This window comes from Carlito syrichta, unplaced genomic scaffold, assembly GCF_000164805.1.
Source record: "Carlito syrichta isolate Samal-C Ts95f unplaced genomic scaffold, Tarsius_syrichta-2.0.1 Scaffold115961, whole genome shotgun sequence".
Classification (NCBI taxonomy): domain Eukaryota; kingdom Metazoa; phylum Chordata; class Mammalia; order Primates; family Tarsiidae; genus Carlito; species Carlito syrichta.
This window is the reverse complement of record NW_007060057.1, coordinates 275,365-290,485: the sequence shown is the minus strand read 5'-3', so window position 1 is coordinate 290,485 and position 15,121 is coordinate 275,365. Positions and strand designations below refer to the sequence as shown.

Below are 15,121 nucleotides of genomic sequence, written 5' to 3'. Positions count from 1 at the left end.
AAATGTTACCAGAGGCAGAAAGAAAGACATTTACAATATATGTATTATTAATTTTATATTACTTATATAGTTGTATATATTATGTAATTATTGATAAGTTTCTAGCAAGATATAAATTATTGAAACTGACTCAAGGAGAAATAGAAAATTTGAATAGAACTATATAACAAAGAAAATTGAATTGGTTATCAAAACTTTTAACAGTGGAAAAAGTCCAGAAGCAGATGGCTTCACTGGTACATTTGACCAAACATTTAAAGAAGAATTAATACTAGTCATTCACAGACTTTTCTCCAAAAAGGAAGAAAAGTAAGGTATGTATCCCAACTCCTTCCATGTGTCCAATATTATTCTTATACCAAACCAAAGACATCACAAGAAAATTTCAAATCAATGTCCCATATGAGTATAGATGTAAAAATTCTCAACAAAATAACAAACTGGATTCAGTAGCATGAAAAAGATTATATACCATGATCAAGTAGAATTTATCCAAAGAATGCATGTTGATTCAACCAAAAAACCAGAAAAGCAAAACACCATCTTAATAAAAGACATAAAGCACATGATATCTCAGTAGGCACAGAAAAAGCAGTTGACATAAACCAACAACTTTTCATGATAAAAAACACTTAATAAGTTAGAAATAGAAGGGAATTTTCTTAATTTGATAAGGGTTATCTCTGAAAAAATGATAAATGATATCATACTAAATGGTAGAACACTGGAAGCTTCCCCTCAAAAATGAGGAACAAGACAAGTATGTTCATTCTTCTACTTCCGTAGAGCCTCCTCAATGTTATTCTGGAGGTTCTAGCAGTTAGGCAAGAAAAAGAAACAAAAGGCTTCCAAAGCAAAAAGGAAGAAAACAAGCAATTTCTATTTGCAATTATATAATTTTGTATGTAGAAAATCTTAAGAAATATAACAACAATAAGCTATTCGAGCTAATAAACGAGTTCAACAAAGTTACAGGTTAAAGAAGCTCTATACAGTGAAATTAAGAAAACAATTGTTTACATTAGTGTCAAAAGAATAAAATAGGTATAAATTTAAGAAAGTGGATAAACAAAAATGGTAGATCCATTTTTAATGGATTTTAATGGAGTATTTTTCAGCCTTAATAAGAAATAAAATACTGATACATAATACATAATGTTTCAAGGTTCTATTGAGATGTTCAGTGATATCTCAATAGAAGATATATCAGTCTTTAATTTTTAGTTTTGTTCAATAAATTATGCTCTTTTGAGTCTTCATAGTTTGTCTTCAACTATTTTATGTGACAGAAGGATTTGATGCATAGGAATAATTTATAAACAATTTTAATCTTTTCTATAATCTGTGAAAGTTTGTCTTCCTTTATGTTTCTTCCCTAATTTATTCTCCTGGGAAAATTAGAAGAAATTTTTTTATGCACTACTGGAACTATTTATACATTGTATTTAGTTTTTTATGACCATCATCTGCTAGAGATATTCTCTAACAACCATATTATGCTATTTTTGTTCGGATTAGGATTTTTAGATTTTGGTTTTTATTCAAGGGGTCTGTGTGTTTAATTACATAATGGTTCCTTTTACAGATAATATAAAACATCAATTCTTTACATGGGTAAAATGTACTTTATGTAAATTTTATGATCCCAAGATTTTCTGCACTCATAATCAAATTTTTAAAAAGCGATATATGGTCTTTCACAGATTTTAGATCTCAACCAAAAAGGTTTTCTTATAAAAATTGCATGATGGTTTGTCTTCCAAAAAAATTTTTTTTGAAGGTCCTGAACATTATTTTATTCTATCCATTGCTGGTTCTTAATTTTTAAAAAATTAAATATTTAACGTATATTGCAGTCAAATGCTTTCATAAGTGTCCTCTTAAGTTTGTCTTATAGTGAAAAAGGAACAATCTCTTAACCCTTTCCCAGTTTAACCCAAAGATATTTGGCCAATGGTGCTTGGTGCTTGTGGCCGAAACTTTGATCCCCAAGATTTAAAAAAAAGAAGAAGAAAGAAAGAAAAGAATTATAAAATATAGTAATTATCTTTTTCTTTTTTTCCTTTTATTTTTTTGTTTAGTAATTCCCTTTAGGATTAGAGACAAATTCTGTTTTAAAATGACTCTAAAAACCATCTTTAAGCCGGGCTCGGTGGCTCAGCCTGTAATCCCGTGCCTTTGGGAGGCTGAGGTGAGTGTATTGCCTGAGCCCGTGGGTTCGAGACCCGCCTGGGCAGGCGAGACCTCATCTCTACAATAAAATCAAAAAATTAACCGGGCGTGGTAGCGCACGCCTGTAATTCCGGCTACTCGGAAGGCTGAGGCGGAAGGATGGCCGGAGCCCAGCAGGTCAAGGCTGCGGTGGCCGGGAGCTGCCACCGCACTCCTGTCTGGGTGACAGAGTGAGACTCCAACTCAAAAAAAAAAAAAAACCATCTTTATATTTTATTTTCACCCTGAAAACCAGTCAGATCTGCTTTGGCCTCAAAGAGCATGTTTATGTAAAACTGAATGAGTGCAGCAGCGAGCTGTACTTTTTTTTTTTTCTAAATAAGTATTAAGATAAGGTACATTGCAGTATATATTAAGTATTGATAACCGTTCAGACATAAGAATTAAGATGCCTCTTCTTCTGGATTAAGTTTGGTCACTTCAGTGATTATTTCACCCAAAGAAGAACATTATTCAAAAATGTCTCCTGGTTCATTTAATTAACATGTATTCTATTTAAATTGTTCCTTGAACCTAAGCTATTTTAATGCTTTTAAATAAAATTGCTCTCCTTTTACACAAAAGGAATGGAAGCTTTAGTTTATGAAAGGAAAGAAAATCATTGGAACTGAGTTGAGCAGTAGAGGTAAGACTGTGACAGGAGGTGAATGTTTACTACAAGCAAAATGAATTTCCCTCCCACTGCTTGAGTTTCTAGGAAGATGAAATGTGAAAAATGATGGCACTTGATTTTTCAAGTTGTCAAATTAAGGCACATTTTTCAATGGATTGATAGCCAACCTTCTGGAAACCATCTGAGGGACAAGGTTTTGGTTTTGCTCACTTGACATTAAGCACATTTTTTTTTTCTGGCTACACGTTTATTCCACATAAAATAATCCCCTCCAATTTTACGGAGGAGGCTGACCATGTTCATGACCACATCCATCTCTAAACTGGAATTCAGTTGCTGACCCAACCCTAGTCTTTTCTTTCTTGTCAGCACCAAAGGGCACAGCACTCTATCTGTAGGTGTCTGTTTCAGCTTTCCCTCTTGTGAGACCTGCAGGTAGTTCACCCTCCTGACCTTTGGACTGAGGTCTGCCAGTCTCTGGATGGCTGCGGCACAAGGTGACTGGCACAATCTCAGGGGGCAAGTGGAGGTAATCACATAGATACTGGATACCCTCGTTGGTAAGGTACCAGTAGAAATATCTCCAGGCAAACTGTTCCTTCGCGTAGCCTCGAGACTTGAGAGACTGCATGGCCAGCTCTGGGTGCTTAGGCATACGGACGTCATTCTTGGCTACCATCACTCCCTCCTTAAAAGGGAGTTCATGGATAGCAATCCGGTTCTTCTTGGGCATCAACATCACAGCATCTACAGGGTCCAAGGCTGTGGCTGAAAAGCAAAGTATTTTTAATAAATTAAAATTTCTTTGAGTCATAGGTAATATTTTATTTTACTGCACAATTTATTTTTAGTAAATCAGAACAAGCATTTTAGTGACAAAGTTATTGCAACTAGTGTTTGCTTTTTAAATCTATACTCAAAGAATAGGCTATTGTGATTTCCATTCAGAGTCATTATTTTCTCTCAAATTAAGATTTGGTTTGATTTACAGGTAAACAGTGTTGACCTCAGAGCTGCCAGTCATGAGCAGGCAGCAGCCGCATTGAAAAATGCTGGCCAGGCTGTCACAATTGTTGCACAATATCGACCTGAAGGTAATAAAATTCTTGCTGTGTATGGTTATTTAAAATTCTTCCTCTTAAATAATGTTTAACTGCCAAGCTTAACTTCCTTTTTTGTGTTTTGTTCTGATTTGTTAATCTAGAATTTGCTTAGTCAGAATCTAACTCGCTTTTCAGGTCAAAAGAATTATTTAATAGAAGTAGGATCTGATATCTATCAGTTTTTTTGAACATTACACCATTATGTAGATTAGTTTTCAAGTGTTTATTTTTTTCAAATCTGGTCTCTATCCCAATTATATACCTTTTAGCATCCCTTTTACTAGCTCATTGATCTGAAAGAATGATTAAAAAAACCATAAGCAAAGAGAATAATATTACCAAGGAAAATTAAGTCACCCAAATTTTTCTAGCCTTTGAATTAGGTTTCATTTATTAATATTAAGTTTTAAGATACGTATCTAATAGCTATTGTTGCTATTTAAAATAAAGAGAAGAATGCCAAGTCTAGGATGTAATGTATCACAAGTAGTAAAGTATCACGGACATGTCCTGACTGAGTTCCTAGGAAAAGAAAGTGATAATGAAAAATTTGAGATCATTTCATATTGAGCATATATGACTCTAGGATACATTGACATAACCATTTCCCGAACAAAAGCTCAGTGGAATTTAAAAGCTTAAACACCCAAAAGAGTACATAGCTTACTTGTTGTTATTCATAAACAACATGACGAAGAAGGAAAAAAATTATGTGACTAAGGGAACTAAGTGAAACATTCTATAACTTAGAAACTATTACATTTATTATTCTTAGAATGAAATTTATTTTTGGAACAACACCTGATGTTTTTAGCTGATCTAAGTGATATGCTGGGCATTTCTTGATATTTCCTAAGTAGTAGGTTCCGTTGGTCTAGTAAACATTAGCCTTTTATGCTCAGTAACTGAACAAGGGAAAATTCGTTTATATAAGGGGTAAATTCCAATAAAATTCACATTAACCACTTAAATAGGCACTAACATATGAAGTCAGATTTTAATTTTTGTGGGAAACAAATCTGCCAGTGGGACCCCACATGCTTTTATCTTCTAGCCAACACATTCCCATTCTATAGGTGCACTATATGAGGGCCAGATTGCAGTCTCTGGTTGCTTAGTATTATAAACAGCCTCTCATTGTATGTTTATAAGAAATATAGACTTCTTAGGCATGATTAAAGGTAAGTCAATATCTGATCCCAAACCTCCCCAGAAAACACACAAAAGTTCACTGAACAACAAAATATAAGTGAGGGCTGCTTAAGTATCTGAGATCTGGCAGAATCCACATGAAAGAGAAGAGTTAAAATATAGAATGTAGAATGTTTAGTGGTGGTGAAAATTTAGAATATGATACAAAATTGCACTTAATAAAAATGAGGGGCTCATTTTTGAGGTATAAAAACAGTCTCTTGGTTTTTTTCATAAGGCTCATGGGAATTGGGGTAAACAAGTTGGAGCAGAAGACATTCATGATGTGGTTTGGTTTAGAGAAGCAGAGGACCCATATTTGGGTAGAGCAGTCTGCCTCTGTGGGATCAGAGAATATGACAGTCTTTTTATTTTAAAGCCTGTAAAAATTGCCTGCGCATCTATCCCCCCTGTACCTCCGAGCCTTCTGCAAATAGCTGGTCCAGCAAAATCCAGCTCATTCAGTAATAAGTAATTTAAAAGTAACTAGCCTAGCATTAATACAAAGATATTAATAAGAAGAGGTGGAGAAAAAGGCAGCAAAGGTTGGCAAGATTAGTCGCATAGACACATCTATACAAATAAGAACATTTGACACAAATCAGGTGAAAATTTAACCTTAAAGTTTTTAGCAATTTATGCATTCATTTTGAAAGAAGTCCACAAGATAGAAATAGAAGAACTGTGGGAAAAGATGGCTTAACAACCAAAAGAGATTAATTTTAAGCTAGCAGAACCCAGAAAAGAAAAATCGGTTCATGAAATTGGAACACAAAGGCAAAGAGACACTGCAGAAAAATCAATAGAGGACATAGAAGACACAATAGAACAAGTAAACAAAAGGAAATGTAAGGAGACTAAAAAAAATTAGAAAGAAGTCTGAACATAGTAGCTCATGCCTAAAATCCCAGCACTTTGGGAGGCCGAGGTGAGAGGATTGCTTGAGTCCATGAGTTCTAGACCAGCCTGGACAGCATAGCAAGACCTTATCTCTATAAAAAATTAAAAAATTAGCTGGGTGCAAGATCACTTGAACCCAGGAGGTCATGACTGCAGTGAGCCATGATTATGCCATTGCACTCCTACCTGGGTGACAAAATGAGACATAAAGTAAAATAAATGAATCATAAGTAAATAAATCATAAAATAAAACTAACCTTCAAAATTAAAAAGATTAGAAAGAAAATGTTAGTAGTGGAGGGTGGGGCCACTGTGTCTATGTGTCATATACATAATTAGACTTTCTGAAAAAAGAAAGCCTTTTTAAAAAGAGGAGAATAAAGATTTGAAATTACAATTCAGTGCATTCAAGAAAACTTCCTTGAAATTAAAAAAAAAAAAGTCTAGACATGGTGGCTCATGCCTGTAATCCTAGCAGGAGGATTGCTTGAGCCCACAAGTTCTAGATCATCCTGGGCAACAAATCAAGACCTAGTCGCCACAAAAACAATTTTTTTAAGTTAGTAGGTATGGTAGTGCGCACCTGTAGTCCCGGCTACTCGGGAAGCTGAGGCAGGAGCATCACATGATCCCAGGAGGTTGAGGCAGCAGTGAGCCCTGATGGTTCTACTGCACTCTAGCCTGAGTGACAGAGTGAAATCCTGACTCAAAAAAAAAAAGAGATTATAAATAAAGAATCTGTATGTTAATATAGGGAAAATTAACTCAGAATGGCCAGAATTCAGGCATATTCTAGTTATTGTTTATCAAGAAAGAATCTTTTGGTACCCAGGCAGAAATACCAGGTTATTTGTATAGTAGTAGAAATTGGTTGATAGGAGAAGGAAGGCCTGCTCTAAAGCTTGATGAGCATAGAACAGAACAAGGATAGTTCATTTTACCATATTTATAGTTAGTGACTCCCGGCTAACCTCTGTATGCACTAGATATACCTCCACTGATAGTTGGCAAGATGGGCTGCCCTTTTCCTAGCCTAGTCACTAAATGGGCCCAGGAATTTTCCTCTCAGATTATATTTTACTCCCTCGCTCCTTCCTTCCTTTTTGTGATTTCTATACTTCTCTTCTGTATGAAACTCTCCAATTAATATTGTTTTTCTTCTCTTGTCTTTAATATTTTCAACTGTTCGAGTATTGATGGAGCATTTCTCTATCAAAGAGAATCTGCATTCTTTTTTGTTTCTTTATTCAAATAACTACTATTTAGTAAGTCTTTATTCCAGGGTTAGTTCCTTATGTTGACTACTCTCATATATGTATCTTCCTTCCAAGCATTTCCTGAACACCAGAATTATTTGTCCTATTTTATTTCCCCAGCTGTATTTCTCACTGGTGTTTCAAACTTAATTCTTTTGTTATCTTAATAAATGGCATCTCCATTCATGGTTTAGCTAGGAGCCTAGGAATCATCCTTGACTCCTTTCCCTTTCACAGTCTTTCAGTCACTAACCTAGCCCAAGTCAGGCGCAAACCACCATCCCTTACCTTTACTCTAATAGCCCCCTAATAGGTCTTCTTACTTCCTTTGTAATTTTTCCCAATCCATTCTCTGTTCACCAGGCAAAATGATCATTTTAAATACAAAGATTGGGTTGTATCATTTCCCTTTAAAACATTTTCTATTGTGCTCTGAATTAAATCTAAACCTTTCAGTAGGGCCTGCAAGGCCCTTTGTGATTGTACACAGCACAGTACATGTGATTTCACTTCATACCCTCCACTCTTTCCTTTGCTCCTTAAACTCTAATCATACAGACCTTCTTTCATATCCTTGACTTCACCAGATTATTTCCTTATTCTCTGCTCTTTCTGTTCTTTCTTAGAGTATTCATTTCCTCTATTCTTTAGATGGCTGTCACCTTCTCATAGCACTGTGATATTTTTTCCTTATAAAAGTTCACACAGCTTTTAAGTATATATTTATTTAGGTATCTGTTTATTTATTTATTTAAGCCTTGCTGTAGTCTCATAAAATATGTAGCAGTATCCCTGTTTACATATGATGAAGTAGACTCAGATAACAAAACTAATAATAGCTATGATTCACTCCCAGATCTATTGCCTTCAAAATCTAGATCTCACTTGGGAGTATGTTGATGAGTATTTTGATGATGCGTACTCTATTCTTTTACCACAGTATAGTACCATTGCCTAATAAAGAAAAATTAAATATCAACAGAACATGGAAGAAGTCATTGCCTTAGAAATTCAAAAGGAAAGAGTTTATATTACCTGGCATGATAAAAGATGCCAGAGAGTAGAATTGGTACTTAACCTGGCATCTGTAGAATAGATAGCAGGATTAAGATTTTTATCAGCCATTGCCTCTGCTAAGCTTATGGTTTGGCCATTTACTTTGTGAGCTGTGTCTGCCATGTTTTCTTTTCTTTTCTTTTCTTTTTTTTTTTTGAGTTGGAGTCTCACTCTGTCTCCCAGACTGGAGTGCAGTGGCCCCTCCTGGCCACCGCAGCCTCCACCTGCTGGGCTCCGGCAATCCTTCCGCCTCAGCCTTCCAGTAGCTGGAACTACAGGCGTGCGCTACCATGCCCGGCTAATTTTTTGATTTATTGTAGAGATGAGGTCTCACCAAGTTGCCCAGGCAGGTCTCGAACCCACAGGCTCAGGCAGTCCACTCGCCTCAGCCTCCCAAGGTGCGGGATTACAGGCTGAGCCACTGAGCCCGGCTGGCCATGTTTTCTTAGCATTGGCCCCTCTCCCCTACCTTGGGGAGGTGAATCTTCTCTCTCTTCTCTCTCTCTCTCATTTCCAAATAAACTATATTTTTCAATCTTTAAAAAAAAAGATTTTTATCTATGACTTACCTATTAGTCTTCCATGAAGGTAATATTATGGGTTTTTCAGCTTTTTAAATTTAGATTCTAAATATGAGAAAAATGATCTCTACAGGACATGTAAAGGGATCTGATCTTCCAATTCCTCTAAGTTTTGATAAATAACTCCTAAGACAATGAATAATGCATTTTTTTAGGGTTTTACTGTTAATTATTTTGGAGAATCATTGTTAAAAGTTAGATGTGGGAACTGAAATTACAGTGCTGGTTTTCTTTACTCCATATTCAAAAGTTGCAAAATGTTAGCAAATACTTCCTGAACTATAGTTTAAAAATCTCCTGTGAGCTAAATTATAGAGTATAATAGTGAAGACTGTGTGCCATACATGGTACTAACAATGTTACCGTTATTAACTCTTAATTCTCATGATAAGCCTATCAGGCAAGCACTTTTATCCCCATATTGCATTATAGTCACAAAGAGGCTAAATAATTTGCTAGTTACACAATTATTAAGTGGTTAAGATTTTTTTTCTAGCCCCTTGTATGGTAAGAAAAAACGTTTTCTCTACACTCTTAAGCTTAGTAACTGGCGCCTGTGGATTAAACTGACAAACAAATTAATAAGAGATAAAGGGTTATTTCATATACAGGAACCAACAAAAGAAATACTGCAGCTAGCTTGTGGATAAAGTTAAAGTCATATAACTAACTTAGTAGGGAAAAGGGAAGGAGGAGGAACAGCTTCTATTGGAAAAACAATTAGGTTTCTTTAAATTGATTTTCAGGAGAGCAGATAGGAGATAAGAAAGTTTGTGAATGTTTGTCTATACAAGTATGAGTGGTCTCTTCATCTTCAAGGCCATCAAACTCCTTAAGAGTATATAGTATCCTTTCTTAGTAATGAGTTCCCAGAAGTAGTTCCTTTTAGTCAGGTAAGGGAATCTCCATGAAGGCTTTTTCCTGCAACTGTTGATTCTCAAATGTCTTAAGCTTAAAATAATCTTTGTGGTTGGACTTGGTGACTCACGCCTTTAATCCCAGCACTTTGGGAGGTGAAGGCGAGAGGATTACCTGAGCCCAGGGACTTGAGACCAACCTGGGCAACTTGAGGAGATCTTGACTCTACAATAAATTTTTAAAAATTAGCCAGGTGTGGTAGTGCATGCCTGTAGTTCCAGCTACGTGGAAGACTGAGGTAGAAGGATTGCCTGAGCCCAGCAGGTTGAGACTGCAGTAGCCATGAGCATGCCACTGCACTCCAGACTGGGTGACAGAGTGAGACTCCAACTCAAAAAAATAAAATAATCTTTATGCGAACTCTGGTGTTCTGGGTGAGTCTCCCACCATACCCTAAACTTACTTTCTCAGCCACAATTGTTTATGGAAAGCCCTAACCTCAAATATTTTATCTTTTTGTTACTCAGGAATACTATACCAATTTTTAGACCTTAAATCTCAGTTTTTTGGTTCAGAAAATATAAATTGTATTTTAGTGGTATTATAAAGGAAAAAGAAATAGCAAAGAAAAATTAAACTTATCTTGAACTGATTTTTTTTCTTTCCCATGTCTTATGTTTACAAGGTATTTTATTTCATGTTTGCAAGAAAGAAAATGTTTGAAATTGGTATTATTACTAATTTTTAAGTGACTAAACTGAAACTAGAAATGTTGAAAAGTTTGACCACAGTCATTTAGTTTTTTTGAGTTTCAAAGCTTTAATTAATCTGAGATGCAGAGGTGGAATTTTAACCTCCACCAGATTTTATTCCCATTAATACCTCTGATACCAACCAAAGAGAAAAGAGGTATAGACTATATGGAGAGATTGCAATGGACTAGTGATATTTCTTTGTAAGCATTTGTCATTTCTTATAGATTTTCAGTAGCAGATTCATAATAAGAATATTTTTTAGTCTCCTACTTTCTTAGTTTTTTTCCTCTCTCTCTTCTTTAGTACTGCAGTTGACCGTTAAACGACACAGGTTTGAACTGCACAGGTCCACTTACACAAGGATTTTTTTCCAACCAAATGCAGATTGAAAATACCATAAGGTCACCTGTGCAGAGGTCTGACTTTTCATATACATGGGTTCCCCGTGGCCTACTGTGGAACTTCAGTATGTGTAAATTTTGGTATGTGCAGGGGTCCTAGAACCAGTACCCCAAGTATACTGAGGGACAGTTGTACTTAAAAAAAACCAACCTTCATTCTTAATCAAAAAATTTACCTTTTTCTTCTCCAGAAGAATCATAATATCCATTCTCTAAGAATTGGTGCTTTGGGGTTTCAAGGTCTGTGTTTAAATAATAGATTTCATTATAGAGTATAAATGGGTTTCTTTCTTCATAGGTATTGCATGTTTAGAAGAGATTAGGGCAACTACAATTTCCCCATATATCTCTTCTTCACTTTCTTCCATGTTTTTACTTCTAGTGTGGGAGTGAGAACAAAGATTAGAAGTTTCAATGAAAAGGGAAATAAAGTTTTTAAAGACAACTTCTAAATATCTCTCCTCTTACAAGGATACACATGTTAATGTGTGGACAGCAATTCTGATATTCTCTAATATGTTATATGACAAGATATATGATTTGGTATAGAAATTTCAGAACTGTTGAATGAAGAAAATTTTCTATGTAACATTGTAATTCTTTCCCACTTGTGGCTTTGCTGAGATGAGTTTTGTTGTGATTTCTAGGAGAGGGCTGCAAATGACTTAACCAAAAAAGAAGGTGAAACCCTTCTGTCAGAATAAAATATAAGAATACATACACAGGATGGTTAAAAGGTAGAAATTGATAGGACTAAAATATGAATTGATTGAAACAAAAGGAAGAGGTAGGAATCTTAACTAGGTAAATGAAATGGAAAATTTAAAGGAAAAGTAACTTTGAGGAAAGTGTTGAAGTATGTTTTGAAAAGACAGATGGTTATGAGAAATTGTGAATAGTAAGTAAAAACTATAAATACAAACATCTGAATAGAGTGAACAAAATAAGTCACAAATTGAAGAAATAATCAAGGATTGAGTTAGCTGTCCTGTATCTTTTTTTGTTTGTTTGTTTTGGTTTTTTTTTTTAGTTGGAGTCTCACTCTGTCACCCAGACTGGAGTGCAGTGGCTGCTCCTGGCCACCACAGCCTCGACCTGCTGGGCTCCAGCGATCCTTCTGCCTCAGCCTTCCAAGTAGCTGGAATTACAGGCGCGTGCTACCACGCCCAGCTAATTTTTTATTTATTGTAGAGTTGAGGTCTCGCCAAGTTGCCCAGGCGGATCTCGAACCCGCAGGCTCAGGCAATCCACTCACCTCAGCCTCCCAAAGCACGGATTACAGGATGAGCCACCGAGCCCGGCTTGTCCTGTATTTTAAATGTTTAATATCCGAGACTTTATTTTAACTGCTTTGTAGAAACTTAGTTACGTCTTGGGAAATAGTATATTTCTGCCTCATAAAAAATGTGGGTTTTTTTTAGAAAGTTTTTAAATTTCTAAAATGTAGAACATTTTAAATTGCTGGGACTTCTGTTAATCAGATGTTGACAACAACTAAGAATGCTACATGAAGTATAATGAACATCTTATTTAAAAAGCATTGCATAGCTGTTAAGATGGTAAGGAATTAGCAAGTACAAAGTAGAGAAACTGGGAACTCGGAGCTAAGGAAGCATAGAAGTCACTTTTGTTCTAAGAACAGTGATGCACTGACTCTTGAGAGCCAGTTAAATTTTCAGAAATTGTACAAACTAGTTGTTAAACATAGCTTTTATTTAAGATAGAGTTACATAGATGTACAAATAAATAAATTATATTTAAAATAGTAAAATATTAAACACTAAGATAATAAATATTGAAAAGTTAACACTTCTAGTTATTTTCTAGGATAGCCACTAAAATAACAAAAATATAGACTAAGTGGACTAATAGAAATACAAAATGCGATAGTAGATGTAAAGCTGAATCTCCCTGAACTCTTTCTCCCATTGTCAAAAAAAAAAACACCAAAAAAATTAGGGAAAGCAAAACAAAAATTAACAAAACTAGATGAAAAGGTATTCCTATAGACCCCAAAATAGAAGCCTGAGGTAAGCAAGCTATTCAACAAGCTATAAGACCCTGTGGTATCAGCATCTATGCAAAAGAAAGCAACAGGAGATGCTCAAAAGCTAATCAGTACTCACTAGAAAAGGCAGTAGGGCAATTTCAAGAATACATGAAACTGTTTGGGTTTTTGCACAGTCTGCACATTGCATGTAAGGGATCTGCAATAAGATGTGAAGGGGCTGGAGCAGTCTGGGCCCTATAACACAGTTAACCAGCTGTAGCTTCCTTTCAGTTCAAAGCCCCATAGTAGGGAAGAACTGGGAATAAAGTCCAAATTGAATAGGCTTCGGACAAAAAGGACCAAAGAAGCTGAAGGTTCAGATTGGTGGGAGTAAGTACAATTTCAGAAAATCTCACGATAAAGATCATATCTTTAAACACTTAACAGAAGCAACAAAATAGGGAGTTCTGGAGCTATGAAGTTAGAAAACCTATCTTGACCTATAACTCCTAACGTAAAAGTTGGGAAAAACTAATTTCACATAAAAATGAAAAAAGAAAAGAATCAAGATTGAATCCCATGGAAACATATTTGAAAATGAAAATAAGGATCAAAAAAGTGTCTCCACAGACAATACAAGCATACCAGAAAGACATACCCACAAAACAATTGAAACTATTAAACTAATATTTCAAAACAAGTTAAAGAAAAATGTTAGAATATATGAAAGAACACTGAGTTGATATAACTCAGAAAATTCTTTGAAGTAAAAAAAATATATTATTTTTAAAACTAATTTTAGCTAGAAGAAATACAGTATTTCCTTAAAGCAAGTAGATAAAAAGGAGGACTTCTTTAAAAATCAAAATCAAAGAGATCTCCTTTCATATCCTGGTCAGTTTAGTCCTAAAGCCATTGGATGGAGAAGAGCAAGGCAGTTGTCAGTGCTTTGGGCTATAGAGGTTGAGGAGATCTATGGTGACTCATTGGACTTAACCATGAGGACAACTTCTATGCAGAGTAATATCCTAGTGTGAAAAGTTGGAAGCCTGAACATGATGAGGAAAGCACATACAGGAGTGGTCAGAGCCCAGTTGGCAAAGTGAGTGGTTGGACAAATTAAGATTGATTAAATGAGTCTATATGTTAATGTTATTCATGACTTTCACTGTTGAAGAGAGTTAGAAATATGGAAAGGAAGAAAATGGAATATAAACCAGTAATTTTGGATTAGAATTGGAGAGATTGGTATAAAGTCAAGGTTTTTGATTGATATAGATGCAAGCAAAAACGTAAGCATGAATGTGTGTATTTTCCCTAATTGCCCACTGAGAGGGCCTGGGCTCAGTGCCACCCCAGTGGCAGTGAACATACCTAGCACCCAGATCTTACCTTCCAAATAAATACTTTTTACCACTAAAACTACTAAGCCTTTTTGGACAAATGACTGGTTCTCTGGGGTGTCAGGCAGGGAAAGTACTAAATTATTCTGTAATAGCCTGTGCCAGAAAGTAAGGAAGCACTTGGAATGATAGAGACATGTCAAATGAACACAAAAATTAGTGTAAAGGGATTCTCCCACTGGCCAAATCAGGAACAATTTCAACATCAATTTGGTGATGTTCATAATAGCAGATTATATTAACCCACTGAATAAAGCAGGAAATCATGAATCCTTACTAATATGAATAAATAAAGTAATTGAAAGTTTGAAAGAATGGAGAAATGTACAAAGTTTCAGTAACTTATTTGCAAAGGGAAAAGTAATTTTGGAAAATAAATTTAGAGAAACCTGGTAGACACAACCTTCATCAGTGATCAGAGTTAATATAGTAATGGGACAAATCACAATTGTATACCACTTGATAGGGTGCATTAGGGAGAACATAAACATCTATTCTGTGATAGTCCTGCCAAAGTTACATAAGCTATCTAATCATATGGAAACTTTAGACAAACCCAACTTGAGAGATATTTTACAAAATAATTGATCTGGAGTCTTCAACCATATTAAGACTACAAAGTCAAGGAAAGACTGTGAAACTGTTCTAACTGAAAGAGGCCAAAAAGATATGACAGCTAAATGCAACACATTACTTTTAGCCAGATTCTTTTGCTATGAAGGACACTATTGGTGAAACTTTATTGAAATCTGAGCTTTAGATGGTAGTAATATGTTAATGTT

General features: G+C 35.3%; 1 protein-coding gene and 1 pseudogene across 7 annotated transcripts in view; one reads left to right on the top strand and one right to left on the bottom strand.

Annotated features, from left to right (window-relative positions):
• Positions 1–15,121, top strand: part of DLG1 (discs large MAGUK scaffold protein 1) — a 102,653-nt gene that overhangs the window by 28,188 nt on the left and 59,344 nt on the right. For all 7 annotated transcript variants that reach the window (XM_021706778.1, XM_021706773.1, XM_021706770.1 and 4 more), the window contains exon 4: positions 3,837–3,939. In XM_021706778.1, coding sequence (XP_021562453.1) covers positions 3,837–3,939 — 103 coding nt within the window. The remainder of the gene's footprint in view (positions 1–3,836; positions 3,940–15,121) is intronic.
• Positions 3,123–3,584, bottom strand: LOC110594530 (annotated as a pseudogene).